The 18410-nt window shown below is 45.6% G+C and overlaps 1 protein-coding gene across 2 annotated transcripts in view; it reads right to left on the bottom strand.

Moving 5' to 3' along the window:
- Positions 1–730: 730 nt before the first annotated feature.
- MPPED1 (metallophosphoesterase domain containing 1) overlaps positions 731–18410 on the bottom strand; it is a 96862-nt gene continuing 79182 nt past the window's right edge. For both annotated transcript variants that reach the window (XM_075342162.1, XM_075342163.1), the window contains 3 exons: positions 8971–9086; positions 3700–3813; positions 731–1525 (listed from right to left, as the gene is read on the bottom strand). In XM_075342162.1, the coding sequence (XP_075198277.1) occupies positions 1407–1525; positions 3700–3813; positions 8971–9086 (349 nt within the window). In that variant the 3' untranslated portion in view covers positions 731–1406. The remainder of the gene's footprint in view (positions 1526–3699; positions 3814–8970; positions 9087–18410) is intronic.

The raw sequence follows: 18410 nt of genomic DNA, 5'->3' as shown, positions 1-18410 counted from the left end.
AGTAGAACAGGGGTTGCAAATATTTCTACAAAGTGCCCTAGGTGCCATTTTTCAACAAAACACCAGGCAAAATGGTCCTATGTGGCCTAAATTGGCTACTATGGCCTGCGGCATCTCCAGACTTGTCTCCCATTAAGCACACTCAGGACGTCAAACCAGGTTCCCTAACAGCTCGTGGTAGAACCAGTGTTACGGCTATTTATCCAAAGTGTCCTAGGAGACATTTTTCAAAACAACACCAGGCCCATGGTCTTGTGTGGCCTAAATGTGCTACTATGGCCTACAGCATCTTCAGACTTGTCTCCCATCAGGCAGATCTGGGACATCATTCATTGCCAATTGCAGAGTAGCCGGCAGCAGTGGATCTTGATGATTCCCAAAGAGCATTCAGCTCTGCAGAACATTTTTCAGACAACCAATATTAACCTCATTGTCAGCAGTTAAGGAGTGTAAGTGCGGGGATATCGGCACATGGCACTTATACCAGGGGTGGACATATCAGTGGTGCAGCCTGTGCAGTAACACCGGGGCCCAGGAGGTAGGGGGGCCCATTTCTACCTCCAAAACAGGTGGAATTGTGCTTTTTGATGAGCTTTTAGGCTCCACAGGGTCTATATGTTGTTCTGAATTGTTCATATATATTGTATACTGAATCAATCGAGATGTTTTGAAGGACGTTGAGTGAATTGTACATTGAGGCATAACTTTACATTAATCAGAATTTCTCACGTCATTGCAGATTTTCTTTTTATTTATATACAGAAAAAACAACATAAAATAACAAAAAAAAAATTTTTATTTTTTTTTTGCATTCATAATGAAATGAAGAATTCAGCCCAACACGACTAACGAGAATTGTGCTTGCAAAACAGGCGGCTCGGGCTCGGCAGCACTGGTGCCACCAGCGAGAGATGGCGAAGAAGTAGTCAACGTATATAAAACAGTCCCATTAGAGTTAACCCCTTAGCAGCTGAGCAGCCCATCAGGAGAATATAAGAGGTCCTCGTCATTTTTCGGCGCTTAATGTCCGTTTCCTTGTTTCTTGCTTATTCTACAGTATATGAAAAAAAGTTTTATTTTTTTAGATTTTTTTTTTATCACAGTTACTGTGCTTTTAAATAACCATAGCAGCAGCAGCATCATGGTAATCCATAGATATCGACTTATGTGCAGCCTGATGACATCATTATGACATCACAGTTCTCTCAATGGCAACGTCTGATTGGTTGATGTCAGGTTTAGCTTGGTAATGATTTTCATGCTACGGGATTGCACAAAAACAAATGTCCACCTGCAAATCCCATAGAAATAGTGCGTATTCAGCGCTGGTATTTACATCACGCATGTGTGCGGCACCCATGGCCCAGCTGGTGAGGAGGAGGATGATGATGCACACTATGCATGAATCACGTGTTCCTTGGGTTTGGCAAGTCGATAACTATGGGAGGATTTACCGGCTGGTAATTGACCGTACATACAGAGGCGTTGACGTATGTGGTGGTTCCATCTGCCATGACGCCATAACCTATAACATAAGAAACACAATACAATTTAGGGTGTTTTATCCGTAAGGGACCCATGTAATCCTTTTCAATGGCTTCTGTCCACCATTTTTCTGGACCATAAAGGGCCATCAAATCCTTATACTCTCCAGCCCTTCGCTTCTCACCGCCACCCGTCCGGTCCTCACCGAATCTTTTGATCACCCACCACTTGGGCAAGAATCCCAGGAACTTCCAGCTTTCATGAGGCTCGGAAGAGTTCAGCACATGTGCGCAGGAGGTCGTGGCGCAGTTGCGCAGAACCCTCCCGGGCCCAGGGATTCCAGCGTGAGCGGTGGGGGAGTCAGTGAAATACACTCCTTCTATGCCATTGGAACTCCAAATTAGTAAGATTTGTTTTACGAGCGCTCGGGAAATCATTGCAGCGCATACACTTTGTGGAATAGTGAAAATTTCTGTTTTATTACATCATGTCACCAGTTTATATAGTACCCCAAACAAAGAAATAACTCCTGAGAACTATGCACCAATAAGAGCTGCAGGGGTGTGTATAGCAATGTGAAACTCAGGAACTCATTGCCGCACATGCACTTTGTGGTGTACTGGAACTTTCTGCTATATTACATCATTAGCTATAGTAACCAGTGTTGCCCAGAATAGTAACTGTCTCTCTGTTTCTCTCCCAGTCTCTGTCTGTCTCCCTTTGTGTCACTCTGTCTGTCTCTCTTTGTCTGTCTATCTCTTTCCCTGTCTGTGTTTCTATCTCTTTGTCTGTCTCTCTTTCCCTGTCTGTCTCCCTATCTCTTTCCCTGTCTGCCTCTTTCCATGTCTGTCTCTTTCCCTGTCTGTCTATTTCCCTCTCTGTCTCTTTGTCTGTCTCTTTGTCTGTGTCTATCTGTGTCTATTTGTGTCTCTGTTTCTTTGTCTCTCTGCCTGTCTGTATCTTTCTCTCTGTCTCTTTCCCTGTCTGTCTCTGTCCCTGCCTGTCTGTCTTTTTCTCTGTCTTTGTCTGTCTCTTCCCATGGCTGCATTGTTACATGCCAACAGTCCATTTAAGGGTGTGGCTGTGCATTCTTCTGAAGTTCTGGTTGCTCTGTGGTTCCCAGCTCCACTGACTTTAATGGAGGCAGGTTTTTTGGTGAATAACTGTAAAGTGCAGGGTTAAAATTTCCCCTCAAAACATAGTCTATGACATTCCCTGAGTCAAATGGAGTGTCTGTGCAAAATTTCGTGACTGTACATGCAACAGTGTGAATTCCTTTAGCGGACACACATACACACATTCAGCTTTATATAATAGATGTGACCAGTTTATATAGTATCTCAAACAAAGAAATAACTCCTGAGAACTATTCACCAATAAGAGCCGCTGGGGTGTGTATTGAAATGTGAAACTCAGGAACTCATTGCAGCACACACACTTTGTGGTGTACTGAAAGTTTCTGCTTTATTATATTATGTGACCAGTTTATATAGTACCCCAAATAAAGAAATAACTCCTCAAAACTATGCACCAATAAGAGCTGCAGGGATGTGTATAGAAATATGAAACTCGGGAACTCATTGCAGCACATGCACTTTGTGGTGTACTGGAACTTTCTGCTTTATTACATCATGTGACCAGTTTATATAGTATCTCAAACAAAGAAATAACTCCTCAGAACTATGCACCAATAAGAACTGCAGGGGTGTGTATAGAAATGTGAAACTCGAACTCATTGCAACACAGACACTTTGTGGTGTACTGAAAGTTTCTGCTTTATTACATTATGTGACCAGTTTATATAGTACCTCAAACAAAGAAATAACTCTTCAGAACTATGCACCAATAAGAGCCATAAGAGTGTGTATAGAAATGTGAAACTTCTCTGCCCATCAGTATTAGCTCAGTTATAGGAAAAGATGGTTTCTTTGAGAATACAAAATGGATTGTATTCTCTCATAGGGTGATCAGGAACAGAAGATGTGGCAAAGACTGACTAGTTGATGGTGAGGAGCGTAGGTGCGGGATAGGTGAGCGGTGAGTATAGAGATTTCTAATTTTTTTTTACACATTACATTTTTCATGCTCTGGTGTCTGAGTAGATCCCAGACAGTAAATTCATGAAGAATAACTTCTCAAATTTTGGGGGGAAAACATGCAAAAAGGCGGATTTGATCACACTAGCATTGTATGGCAATAGTAACATGTTCATACCTTCATGTATGTGACCAAACACATGTAGCCTGGGCTGAACCCTCCTCTGCACGGTGTTTAATAACTCTACACATCCCACTCGCTGTAATTTCTTCGGCACCCAATCCAAAAATCCTGCAATGAAAATATAAAATGTTAATGCCAACAACGTACCGGAGCCGTACCAAGATGTCACAATGACCACGGTGTCCGATCTACAAGCAGATCAGCTAAAGGTTAGATTCCTGCCAAACCGCTTAAATGCTACGGTCATTGGTAACTGCGGCATCTAAGGGGTTAGAATGTCTCACCTCATCACCCCTATAACGTAATAATAGGGTACTCATACAAGGGCACCCCTAAGTCTCCCATATTAGTACATCTATTAGTTGTCACGCTAGGTACGGGGTACCAAGTGCACGGCGATAGGGAAGGGAAACCCTGTGCCTATGGAGAGGGAAGATGGTGACCTCTGACTTAACCTACTGCTGGTCCCTGGGGTCCCTCACCACCCTAGATAGGTTCCACACCTATGCGCCAAGCCGGATACCTGACCCTAGGTATCCCTAGTGCTGGACCCTAAATAGGGAACGGGTGGGATGAGCTCTTTGTCAATCCCACTAAACAACTATAGAGGACACACAAGGGGAAAGCATGAACTACTTATCATTAGATCACTCAGGTAGAAGTTCAGCAAAGTTTTCAGCAACGATACCACAGAGGAGTACAAGCCACCTGCTTGCAGCCTTGGCCTAAAGGAATTGAAAATATCACCCGAATACCAGTACAAAGGAAGGGGTATTTAAGCACCAAAGGAATACTGACAATCAACAGCTGGGTGGAAGTCGAGCTCTTGCTGGGTCCAAAAGGGAGAGAGATGTATCCAGCAGGAAAGTTACCTATACTAATGAATACTGACACAAACAGGAATAATGGAAAGTCAGGGAGGTTTCTGCACAGCTAGAAGCTGTGACTTTAGATGGCCAGTAACCACATGACTGTATGTCACACATGACACACCTTTGACATTAGTTTAGTACACCCAAGTGAACCCATTGTCAGTCCTATAGACAATGAAAGAAATAACAGAGCCGGTTTGCGGCGCCAGCAAACAATGGCTCCCTTGGCCACATCATCATTCACCTCTTGAGCCTCCTCCTACTGGATCTGTTCAGACGTCCAAAGTGAAACAGTGGCTGAAAACAAGGTTGCACCGCCACTTATAAAGCGCCGCCTTAGGCACTGGACTTCAACTACCTTTAGGTGTACTAATACGCAGCCTTGGACTCACTTGTAAAGCCTCCTACTGCCATAGCATCATGTAGGCACATTGAGATTGCATCTCAAGGGGGTGGTTTGTGGGACAGTGGGCTAATTCCACCCCCCTATAGGAACATTGAGATTGCATCCCAAGGGGGTGGCTTGGGGGACAGTGGGCTAATTCCACCCCCCTATAGGAACATTGAGATTGCATCCCAAAAGGGTGGTTCTGGGGGGCAGTGGGCTGACCCTACCCCCCTATAGGCACATTGAGATTGCATCCCAAGGGGGTGGCTTGGGGGGCAGTGGGCTGATCCCACCCCCCTATAGGCACATTGAGATTGCATCCCAAGGGGGTGGTTTGGGGGGCAGTTGGCTGATTCCACCCCCCTATAGGCACATTGAGATTGCATCCCAAGGGGGTGGTTTGAGGGGCAGTGGACTGATCCCACCCCCCTATAGGCACATTTAGATTGCATCCCAAGGGGGTGGTTTGAGGGGCAGGTGGCTAATTTCACCCCCTATAGGCACATTGAGATTGCATCCCAAGAGGGTGGCTTGGGGTGCAGTGGCCTGATCCCACCCCTATCTCTTATTTTAAAGGCATAGTACGGCATTATGAAAAAAAAACCATGTTTGCCTTCATCTAAAAACCATATTAACCCTGTCCACAGGATATCCATGGTATTCATCAGAGCCAGACTGTAACGATGGTGTCCCAGATCCCCCCCTCTTTTTGCCATCCTTTGGCTCTACTATGGTGACGGTCGGATTCTGGAAAATCCAAAATTTGGGGAATTTTGTCTCAAAGCTTAATCTTGAGGATTGGGAAGGAGTTAAAATAATAAAAATCACCTGTAAGTTGTCCCCCCCCTCTTACGCCACCTCCACACCGCTTTTTGGTTACATGACCCAACTCATATGAAATAAGAATTTACTATAACATTCATATGGAATGTGATTGTCACAGTCTGCGCCGGCAGCGCAGAGGTTAACCGGGACAATATGCCGGATGACAGTCAGTCAGCGCCGAGCAATTTCATCAGCGTCATTTACATCCTGTAAATACGAGGATAATTGTTCCCCGACAGTCGCGTCCTATAGAACGGAGCTCATTGGTTTTCTTTCTGCGCTTCCAAATTTATCATCAGTTTCAAAAGCAGCTGCCATCAAGAGGAAGACAAAAAAGACGAAACCGCCTCCGAAATGCTGCAGCCCAGATTCACTAAATCATAATGTCCGGGGGGATTGTAACGCTCTGGTGCTGCGAAAAATGATCAAATGCAGTTATTTTAATATGGCAAAATATAGCAGCGGGTCTTAAAGGGGCCCCTCCGGAAGCTGCGTCACGCCTGCTCTTAGGCACGGGGACGTATATATAGATCAGGCTGCCTGAATTCACCTCTATTAAAGGGCCACTTACACTGCTACTTATGGCATTATTGTGCTGCAAGTCTGTGGTGTGCAGTAATACCAGGTACCATGTGGGCTACTGGCGTAAGAAGCTGGGAAACAAAGCCTTTTTTGGTCCCACAATTATTCACCTCTATAGCTTCACTTTGTTGGATCAGGTTCTGTGAGAGGCAGGGGATGACAAAAATGTCCTTTTTTATGTAAGGTTAGACTGCCTCTCATAAAACGCCGCCCTAGGCACTGGCCAATCAGTGCCTGAGTAGTCAAAGGTCTTGCAAGAGGCAGGGGATAACAAAAAGATCCTTTTTTTTATGTAAGGTCACACCGCATCTAGTAAAATGCCGCCCTAGGCACTGGCCAATCAGTGGCTAAGTCCTGTGAGAGGCAGGGGATGAAAAAAAATGCCCTTTTTAGGTAGGGTCACACTGTCTCTAATAAAACGCCGCCCTAACAACTGGCCAATCAGTGCCTAGGAAGAAGTCAAAAGACCTGCGAGAGACATGGAATGAAACAAAAGTCCTTTTTTATGTAAGGTCAGACTGCCTCTCATAAAACGCCGCCCTAGGCACTGGCCAATCAGTGCCTGAGTAGTCAAAAGTCTTCCAAGAGGCAGGGAATAACAAAAATTCCCCTTTTTATGTAAGGTCACACCGCCTCTAATGAAACGCCGCCCTAGGCACTTGCCAATCAGTGCCTAAGAGTAGTCAAAAGTCTTGCAAGAGGCAGGGGATAACAAAAAGATGCTTTTTTATGTAAGGTCACACCACCTCTCATAAAACGCCGCCCTAGGTACTGGTCAATCAGTGCCTAAGGAGTAGTCAAAAGTCCTGCGAGAGGCAGGGGATGCAAAAATGCCCCTTTTTATGTAAGGTCACACCGCCTCTAATGAAACGCGCCCTAGGCACTGGTCAATCAGTGCGTAAGGAGTAGTCAAAAGTCCTGTGAGAGGCAAGGGATGAAACAAAAGTCCTTTTTTATGTAAGGTCACAGAGCCTCCCATAAAACACTACCATAAGCACTGGCCAATCAGTGTCTAGGGAGTAGTCTAAAGCCCTAAAAGAGGCAGGGGATGAAAAAAAAGTCTTTTTATGCAAGGTCATGCTGCCTCTAATAAAGTGCCGCCCTAGGCATTGGCCTTCAAGTACTTAGGGATAAATTTAGCACTTCATATGCATTACCTCTAAAGTTGGTTCACTGCTATTCGCTAAAAGGTGAAGAATAGTCATGTGTGAGCACTACCATGCTCGGGTACGCAGTACTCGTAATGAACATTTGTACGCTCAGATGGGCTCGACTCATGTATCATGGAAGTCAATGGGGAACTCGGGTATTTTTCCAAAAGATCTTCCGGAAAAATGCTCTAGTTCCCCATTTCCTGCTATTATGATCAGGACATGAGTTGCATTCAACTGTTCGTTACGCGTACCGAGCACCTGAGCATGGTAGTGCCCGCTCATCACTAATTACAAGTACCGAGCACCCAAGCATGGTAGTGCTCACTCATCACTAGTTATGAGTACAGAGCACTCGAGCATGGTAGTGCCCGCTCATCACTAGTTACAAGTACTGAGGACCCGAGCATGGTAGTGCCCACTCATCACTAGCTATGAGTACTGAGCACCTGAGCATGGTAGTGCCCGCTCATCACTAGTTATGAGTACTGAGCACCTGAGCATGGTAGTGCCCGCTCATCACTAGTTATGAGTACAGAGCACTCGAGCATGGTAGTGCCCGCTCATCACTAGTTACAAGTACTGAGGACCCGAGCATGGTAGTGCACACTCATCACTAGCTATGAGTACTGAGCACCTGAGCATGGTAGTGCCCGCTCATCACTAGTTACGAGTACTGAGCACCCGAGCATGGTAGTGCCCGCTCATCACTAGTTACGAGTACTGAGCACCCGAGCATGGTAGTGTCCGCTCATCACTAGTTACGAGTACCGAGCACCCGAGCATGGTAGTGCTCACTCATCACTAGTAACGAGTATCGAGCACCTGAGCAAGGTAGTGCCCACTCATCACTAGTTACGAGTATCGAGCACCCGAGCATGGTAGTGCCCACTCATCACTAGTTACGAGTATCGAGCACCCGAGCATGGTAGTGCCCGCTCATCACTAGTTACGAGTATCGAGCACCCGAGCATGGTAGTGCCCGCTCATCACTAGTTACGAGTACTGAGCACCCGAGCATGGTAGTGCCCGCTCATCACTAGTTACGAGTATCGAGCACCCGAGCATGGTAGTGCCCGCTCATCACTAGTTACGAGTATCGAGCACCCGAGCATGGTAGTGCCCGCTCATCACTAGTTACGAGTATCGAGCACCCGAGCATGGTAGTGCCCGCTCATCACTAGTGAAGAGCAGGAATACCGTACAAAATCAATGGACAGGGGTGATGCTGTTTCAGGAGAGCAACAAGAGATTTTTTTTTTTATTTAAGAGCGGTAACTGAAAGCTCCTAGGCCACAAATCAAAATCTGTAACAGGTACCCAACTTATAACCATGGTAGAAGGCCTAGATAAGACTGTGACCTCTGCATCTTCATGGTTTTGAAAGGTTGAGATCTCAGGGTTTTCTTTGTGTTTTCATTTTTGTTAATTATTTTGATGATCTTACCAAGGGGCGGTCCGTGCGTTATAAGGATGTCTGTAGCTTCTGGAATGAGGTTCCACTTGTCTAATAAAGCCTGCCCACGAGGGAGGTTAAAGCCCCATCCATAAAACCACGGTTGCCTGTAAAAGAAATGAACATGTTATCAGAACTCTCCCCATTCACTTTAGTGGAGCTGAACTGCAATACCAGACCCAACCTGTAGACAGGGGTGTCGCTGTTTTTAGGAAAATAGAATGTTTTTTTATTTAATCCTGCGCCACATTTTTAACCGTAAGGGTGAATGATTGCCTTTTTCATGCCTCGCAAAATTTGTATTAACACTAGAACTACTGGACTCGTGACACCTATATAGAAATACATGGTGCAAAATAGTCAAAATGACTACCTCAGTAGTTCTAGTGTTAAAAGGTGGTGATGGTAGTCCATGGGCACACATAGAATTGCGAGGGTCACTTCGCAAAGGGTCAAATTTTAGCCTCCAAGACCATTTGGCAATCCAATTGTTTTTCACCATCACATCTTGGGGGTATAATAAGAGTGACAGATGGATACTCCAAATTGGGGGATTTCTGCCACCATTAGACAACCCATTGGTCAAAGGCTCAATGGGGGTCACAGAGGGATCTAACCACTTAGCTGCCATGGTCTCTTTTCACCATGGCATCTATGGGGTTGAAGAGTTTGATAGGCGTTAGCTCCAAATGCAGATATCTGTCCACCCCCTACAATTCCTCCCGACTTCTGTCTTATATAGAGTGGGGAAAATAAGTATTTGATACTCTGCCAATTTCCAACCTACAAAGAATGGAGAGGTCTGTTATTTTTTTGTAGGTATCGTCAACTTTGACAGACAGAATCCCCCCAAATAAATCCAGAAAATCACATTGTATGGTTTTGAAATAATTAATTTGCATTTTATTGCATAAAATAAGTATTTGATCACCGACCAACCAGCAAGAATTCTGCTCTCACAGACCTGGTATTTTTTCTCCTCCTCTGCACTCATTACCTGTATTAATTGCTCCTGCTTAAAAGAAACCGGTCCACACACTCAATCAATCACACTCCAACCTCTCCACCATGGCCAAGACCAAATAAGGACACCAGGGACAAATTGTAAACATTCAAAGGTCTAGGATGGGCTACAGGACAATAAGCAAGAAGCTTGGTGAGAAGACAACAACTGTTGGTGCAATTATTAGAAAATGGAAGAAACACAAGATGACTGTCAATCTTATTTGGTCTGGGACTCCATGCAAGATCTCACCTTGTGGGGTAAGGATGATTCTGAGGTCAGGAATCATCCCAGAACTACATGTGTGGACCGGTCAATCACCTGAAGAAAGCTGGGACCACAGTCTCAAAGATTAGAGTTAGTAACACACTACGCCGTCATGGAATAAAATCCTGTAGGGCACGCAAGGTCCTCCTGCTCACGCCAGCACATGCTCAAGCCCATTTGAAGTTCACCAATGACCATCTGGATGATCCAGAGGAGCCATGGGAGAAGGTCATGTGGTCAGATGAGATCAAAATAGAACTTTATGATATCAACTCCCTTCACCATGTTTGGAGGAAAAAGAAGGATGAGTACAACACCAAGAACACTATCCCAACTGTGAAGCACAGGGGTGGAAACATCATACTTTGGGAATGTTTTTTGGCAAAGGGGACAGGGTGACTACACCATATTGAATGGAGGATGGATGGGGTCATGTATCGTGAGATTTTGGCCAGCAATCTCCTTCCCTCAGTAAAAGCTTTGAAGATGGGTCGGGGCTGGGTCTTCCAGCATGACAATGACCGGATACACACAGCCAGGGAAACTAAAGAGCAGCTCCATAAGAAACATTTCAAGGTCCTGGACTGGCTTAGCCTTTCTCCAGACCTGAACCCAATAGAAAATCTTTGGAGGAGGTGAGACTCAATGTTCCCCAGCGACAGTCCCGAAACCTGAAAAATCTGGAGAAGATCTGTATGGAGGAGTGGGCCAAAACCCCTGCTGCAGTGTGTGCAAACCTGGTCAAGATCTACAGGAGACTCTGTAATTGGAAAAAAAGTTTGTATGGTCTCATATATAGGGATCAACCATTATTTTTGTTGGTTACTGTAGCATCTTGAGGTAAAAAGAAAGAAAAAGTCTCAACGTCAATAAAATGTAATCAGCGTTGTCCAATCAGATATGGCCTCTCATTTTTCCACTCCATAGTTTGAACATGAAAGCAGCGACCCGATTTGTCAGAACTGCCTCGATCCATAGGGCCGAATTTTGTCTAAATTAATCGTCTCGTCCACAAATATTTTAAGATTTGGCCATGAAGAAACGCGACACAAAGGCTAATACTAATATTCACACTCTCACGCGAAGATTCTGAGGTAACCATTCAAATACATTTCATACGCAGAATGATGGTTACCATGGAAACCATCGAAATTCCTCTTCTCGGAAACAGATGTCTCATTTAGTGGAAAATTAGAATGTAAAAAACCAAACCCAGGAGAAAATTAATGCAAACTTTACCTATAGTCTGCGTCTCCCATAAAAGCGTTGGCGACAGCGAGCAAAACTAGTCCGACCGTGGAGTGATATCTGTTATTTTCCCGGTAACCTTCATATTTATTGCATATTAACCCTAGTAATGGCTCCTGGGACGCCGCTGTCATCTTACATGGCCCACGGCACAGACTTATTAATCCCTATTTACTTCTTAATGCTCTTTTGATCGTCTCCATTACTTGCACGAAGGCCATCCCGAGGAAATCCGGCAAGATCCGGCCGCGCTCACCGGCACTGCCAATTGTGACTACAGCAACCATACATCCAATGCCAGAAGACCCTGTTATGGGGGATATGAGGATGACGCACTGTAATGGGGGATTTGTGGATAACACACTCTTATGGAGGATCTGCGGATGACGCCATGTTATGTTAGATCTGTTAATAATGCTCTGTTATGGGGGATTTGCAGATGATGCTCCGTTATGAGGGATTTGTGGATGTCACACTTATGGGGGATCTGTGGATGACACAATCTTATGGGGGACCTGCGGATGACGCTCCATTATGGGGGATCTGTGGATGACGCCCTCCTATGGGGGATCTGCGGACGACGCACCGTTATGAGGGATCTGCGGATAATACACTATCAATGGGTATCTGTGGATGACGCACTGTTGTGGGGGATCTATGGATGGCGCACTCTGTAGATAACACACTGTTATGATGGATCTTCGGATGATGCATTGTCATGGGGGATCTGCGGATGATACACTATCATGGGGGATCTATGGATGACGCACTGTTATGAGAAATCTGTGGATGACGTGCTGTTATGGGGTATTTGTAGATGATGTACTGTTATGAAGGATCTACAGATGACGCTCTGTGGGAGTTCTGTGGATGGCGCACTGTTATGGGGGATCTACGGATGGCGCCGTATTATTTGGGTATCGGTGGAAAATGCGCAGTTATGAAGGATTTGTGGATGGATTCATTGTTATGGGGGATCTATGGCTGATGCACCATTATGGGGAGTTCTGTGGCTAACACACTTATGGGGGGATCTGTAGATGATGCATTGTTATGGGGGATTTGTGGATGACGTACTGATATGAGGATGTGAGTTATGGGGGAATCGGCGGATGATGCTCAGTTATTGGAGATCTGTGGATGATCCTCTGTTATGGGGTATCTGTGGATGAATCCTTGTTATGAGAGGTCTGTGGATGATATGCACAGTTATGGGGTTCTGGGGATGATGCACTGTTATGGGGAATCTGTGGATGATGCTCTGTTATGGGGATCTGTAGATGACGCACCACTATGGGGAATTTGTTGATGACGCTCTATTATGGGGGATCTATGGATGACGCTCTGTTGTAGGGGATCTGTGGATGAATCCCTGTTATGAGGGATCTGTGGATGACGCACAGTTATGGGGAATCTGTGGCTGACGCTCTGTTATGGGGATCTGTAGATGACGCACCACTATGGGGAATTTGTTGATGACGCTCTATTATGGGGGATCTATGGATGACGCTCTGTTGTAGGGGATCTGTGGATGAATCCCTGTTATGAGGGATCTGTGGATGATGCACAGTTATGGGGAATCTGTGGCTGACACTCTGTTATGGAGAATCTGTGGATGACGCTCTATTATGGGGACCTGTAGATAACGCACCATTATGGGGAATTTGTGGATGACGCTCTATTATGGGGGATCTGTGGATGACGCTCTATTATGGGGGATCTGTGGATGACGCTCTATTATATGGAATCTGTGGATGACGCTCTATTATGTGGAATCTGTGGATGACGCTTTGTTATGGGGGATCTGTGGATGACGCTCTATTATGGGGGATCTGTGGATGACGCTTTATTATGGGGGATCTGTGGATGACGCTCTATTATGAGGAATCTGTGGATGACGCTCTATTATGTGGACTCTGTGGATGACGCTTTGTTATGGGGGATCTGTGGATGACGCTCTATTATGGGGGATCTGTGGATGACGCTCTATTATGAGGAATCTGTGGATGACGCTCTATTATGTGGAATCTGTGGATGACGCTTTGTTATGGGGGATCTGTGGATGACGCTTTATTATGGGGGATCTGTGGATGACGCTTTATTATGGGGGATCTGTGGATGACGCTCTATTATGGGGGATCTGTGGATGACGCTCTATTATTGGGAATCTGGGGATGACGCTCTATTATGGGGGATCTGTGGATGACGCTCTATTATGGGGGATCTGTGGATGATGCTCTATTATGGGGGATCTGTGGATGACGCTCTATTATTGGGAATCTGTGGATGACGCTCTGTTATGTGGTATCTGTGGATGAATAACTGTTATGAGGGATCTGTGACTGATATGCACAGTTATTGGGTTCTGGAGATGATGCACTGTTATGGAGAATCTGTGAATGATGCTCTGTTATGGGGGATCTTTGAATGATGCTCTATTATGGGGGATCTGCAGATAACGCTCTGTTATGGGCTGTGTATGACACACTGTTATGGGAACCCCGTTTTTCCTAAAAAGAAAAAAAAGGCCACCCAGCAGCATTTACAGTAAATCCTGTGCATATGCAATAAATGGCTGTGATGAGAATACCCAGTTATTCAGGCTTATTCCTTTTGTGATATGAACATTATTTCCCAAATGCCTTTTTTGGGGGGAAACACAGCATTTGAAAAAGTAGACCTGCAGTGTAAAGCATGGGGGGGAGACTTTGAAAAGGAATCATATACTGTATTTATTTTATACTGTAAATCAGAAAAAAAAAGTTAATCCAGTGCAGTTCGTCCCCCGGTTTGGCCAGACGACGCAAATAGTTTTCTCCATTCTTCTCAATTGACTTCCACTTTGATAAGTGAACATAATGACCTCAGCGATGACAACACAGCACACGGCAGGCAATTTCTTCTTACCATACATATACATATATATGTCAGTGAAGGGAATGCGAGCGTCACGGTTATTCCCACTTGGAGCAGATAAAACCACAGTAATCATGACATAATTCCTGCTGTGTGCGGCTGGCTGCAGGCGGCGCGCAGAATAAATGAGATTTGTCATTCACTCAGAGGGAACGGCAGCCTTAATACTGAGCGCTCTCACCGGCTACCTCTTAAGGCATCAATCTGAAAACTATTTTGTGGAACTTTTCCGGGGGAGATGAAAAAATAAGTGCCATACAAACTATACAAAAGTAAAAAAAAAAAAAGTCCTCCATACAGAATAATGGGCCCCACATAGCCCTCCATACAGAATAATGAGCCCCACATAGTCCTCTATACAGATTAATGTGCCCCACATAGCCCTCCATACAGAATAATAAGTCCCACATAGCCCTCCATACAGAATAATGAGCCCCACATAGTCCTCTATACAGAATAATGTGCCCCACATAGCCCTCCATACAGAATAATGAGCCCCACATAGCCCTCCATACAGAATAATAAGTCCCACATAGCCCTCCATACAGAATAATGAGCCCCACATAGTCCTCTATACAGAATAATGTGCCCCACATAGCCCTCCATACAGAATAATGGGCCCCACATAGCCCTCCATACAGAATAATGAGCCCCACATAGTCCTCTATACAGATTAATGTGCCCCACATAGCCCTCCATACAGAATAATAAGTCCCACATAGCCCTCCATACAGAATAATGAGCCCCACATAGTCCTCTATACAGAATAATGTGCCCCACATAGCCCTCCATACAGAATAATGAGCCCCACATAGCCCTCCATACAGAATAATAAGTCCCACATAGCCCTCCATACAGAATAATGAGCCCCACATAGTCCTCTATACAGAATAATGTGCCCCACATAGCCCTCCATACAGAATAATGGGCCCCACATAGCCCTCCATACAGAATAATGAGCCCCACATAGTCCTCTATACAGATTAATGTGCCCCACATAGCCCTCCATACAGAATAATAAGTCCCACATAGCCCTCCATACAGAATAATGAGCCCCACATAGTCCTCTATACAGAATAATGTGCCCCACATAGCCCTCCATACAGAATAATGAGCCCCACATAGCCCTCCATACAGAATAATAAGTCCCACATAGCCCTCCATACAGAATAATGAGCCCCACATAGTCCTCTATACAGAATAATGTGCCCCACATAGCCCTCCATACAGAATAATGACCCCACATAGCCCTCCATACAGAATAATGGGCCCCACATAGCCCTCCATACAGAATAATGGGCCCCACATAGCCCTCCATACAGAATAATGGGCCCCACATAGCCCTCCATATAGAATAATGGCCCCACATAGCCCTCCATACAGAATAATGGGCCCCACATAGCCCTCCATACAGAATAATGAGCCCCACATAGCCCTCCATACAGAATAATGTCCCCACATAGTTCTCCATACAGAATAATGGGCCCCACATAGCCCTCCATACAGAAAAATGGGCCCCACATAGCCCTCCATATAGAATAATGGCCCCACATAGTCCTCCATACAGAATAATGGCCCCACATAGCCCTCCATACAGAATAATGAGCCCCACATAGCACTCCATACAGAATAATGGACCCCACATAGCCCTCCATACAGAATAATGGGCCCCACATAGACCTCCATATAGAATAATGGCCCCACATAGTCCTCCATACAGAATAATGGGCCCCACATAGTCCTCCATACAGAATAATGGGCCTCACATAGCCCTCCATACATAATAATAAACCCCACATAGCCCTCCATACAGAATAATAAACCCCACATAGCCCTCCATACAGAATAATGAGGCCCACATCGTCCGCCATACAGATAATAGCCCCACATAGTCCTCCATACAGAAAAATGGGCCCACATAGTCCTCCATACAGAATAATGGCCCCACATAGCCTCCATACAGACTAATGACCCCACATAGCCCTCCATACAGAATAATGGGCCCCACATAGTCCTCCATACAGAATAATGGGACCCACATAGCCCTCCATACAGAATAATGGGCCCCACATAGTCCTCCATACAGAATAATGGGCCCCACATAGCACTCCATATAGAATAATGGGCTCCACATAGCCCTCCATACAGAATAATGGGCCCCACATAGCCCTCCATACAGAATAATGGGCCCATATAGCCCTCCATACAGAATAATGGGCACCACATAGTCCTCCATACAGAATAATGGGCCCCACATAGCCCTCCATATAGAATAATGGCCCCACGTAGCTCTCCATACAGAATAATGGGCTCCACATAGTCCTCCATACAGAATAATGGGCCCCACATAGCCCTCCATACAGAATAATGGGCCCCACATAGCCCTCCATACAGAATAATGAACCCCACATAGCCCTCCATACAGAACAATGGGCCCCACATAGCCCTCCATACAGAACAATGGGCCCCACATAGCCCTCCATACAGAATAATGGGCCCCACATAGTCCTCCATACAGAATAATGGGCCCCACATAGCCCTCCATATAGAATAATGGCCCCACATAGCCTCCATATAGACTAATGGCCCCACATAGCCCTCCATACAGAATAATGGGACCCACATAGCCCTCCATACAGAATAATGGGCCCCACATAGCCCTCCATACAGAATAATGGCCCCACATAGCCCTCCATACAGAATAATGGGCCCCACATAGCCCTCCATACAGAATAATGGGCCCCACATAGTCCTCCATACAGAATAATGGGCCCCACATAGCCCTCCATATAGAATAATGGGCCCCACATAGCTCTCTATACAGAAAAATGGGCCCACATAGCCCTCCATACAGAATAATGGACCCCACATAGCCCTCCATATAGAATAATGGGCACCACATAGCCCTCCATACAAAAAAAATGTCCCCCACATAGTCCTCCATAGAGAATAATGGGCCCCACATAGCCCTCCATACAGAATAATGGGCCCCACATAGTCCTCCATACAGAATAATGGGCCCCACATAGCCCTCCATATAGAATAATGGGCCCCACATAGCCCTCCATATAGAATAATGGGCCCCACATAGCCCTCCATACAGAATAATGGGCCCTACATAGTCCTCCATACAGAATAATAGGCCCCACATAGACTACCATACAGAATAATGGGCCCCACATAGCCCTCCATACAGAATAATGGGCCCACATAGCCCTCCATACAGAATAATGGACCCCACATAGCCCTCCATACAGAATAATGACCCCACATAGCCCTCCATACAGAATAATGGGCCCACATAGCCCTCCATACAGAATAATGGGCCCCACATAGCCCTCCATACAGAATAATGGCCCCACATAGCCCTCCATATAGAATAATGGGCACCACATAGCCCTCCATACAAAAAAAATGTCCCCCACATAGTCCTCCATAGAGAATAATGGGCCCCACATAGCCCTCCATACAGAATAATGGGCCCCACATAGTCCTCCATACAGAATAATGGGCCCCACATAGCCCTCCATATAGAATAATGGGCCCCACATAGCCCTCCATACAGAATAATGGGCCCCACATAATCCTCCATAAAGAATAATGGGCCCCACATAGCCCTCCATACAGAATAATGGGCCCCACATAGCCCTCCATACAGAATAATGGCCCCACATAATCCTCCATACAGAATAATGGACCCCACATAGACCTCCATACAGAATAATGGGCCCCACATAATCCTCCATACAGAATAATGGGCCCCACATGGTCCTCCATACAGAATAATGGGCCCCACATAGCCCTCCATACAGAATAATGGGCCCCACATAGTCCTCCATACAGAATAATGGCCCCACATAGCCCTCTATACAGAAAAATGGGCCCACATAGCCCTCCATACAGAATAATGGACCCCACATAGCCCTCCATATAGACTAATGGGCACCACATAGCCCTCCATACAAAAAAATGTCCCCCACATAGTCCTCCATAGAGA

The sequence above is a fragment of the Anomaloglossus baeobatrachus genome, chromosome 4 (assembly GCF_048569485.1).
Source record: "Anomaloglossus baeobatrachus isolate aAnoBae1 chromosome 4, aAnoBae1.hap1, whole genome shotgun sequence".
Taxonomy (NCBI): Eukaryota; Metazoa; Chordata; class Amphibia; order Anura; family Aromobatidae; genus Anomaloglossus; species Anomaloglossus baeobatrachus.
Note: the sequence above shows the minus strand (reverse complement) of the source record. Positions and strands in the feature narration are given on the sequence as shown.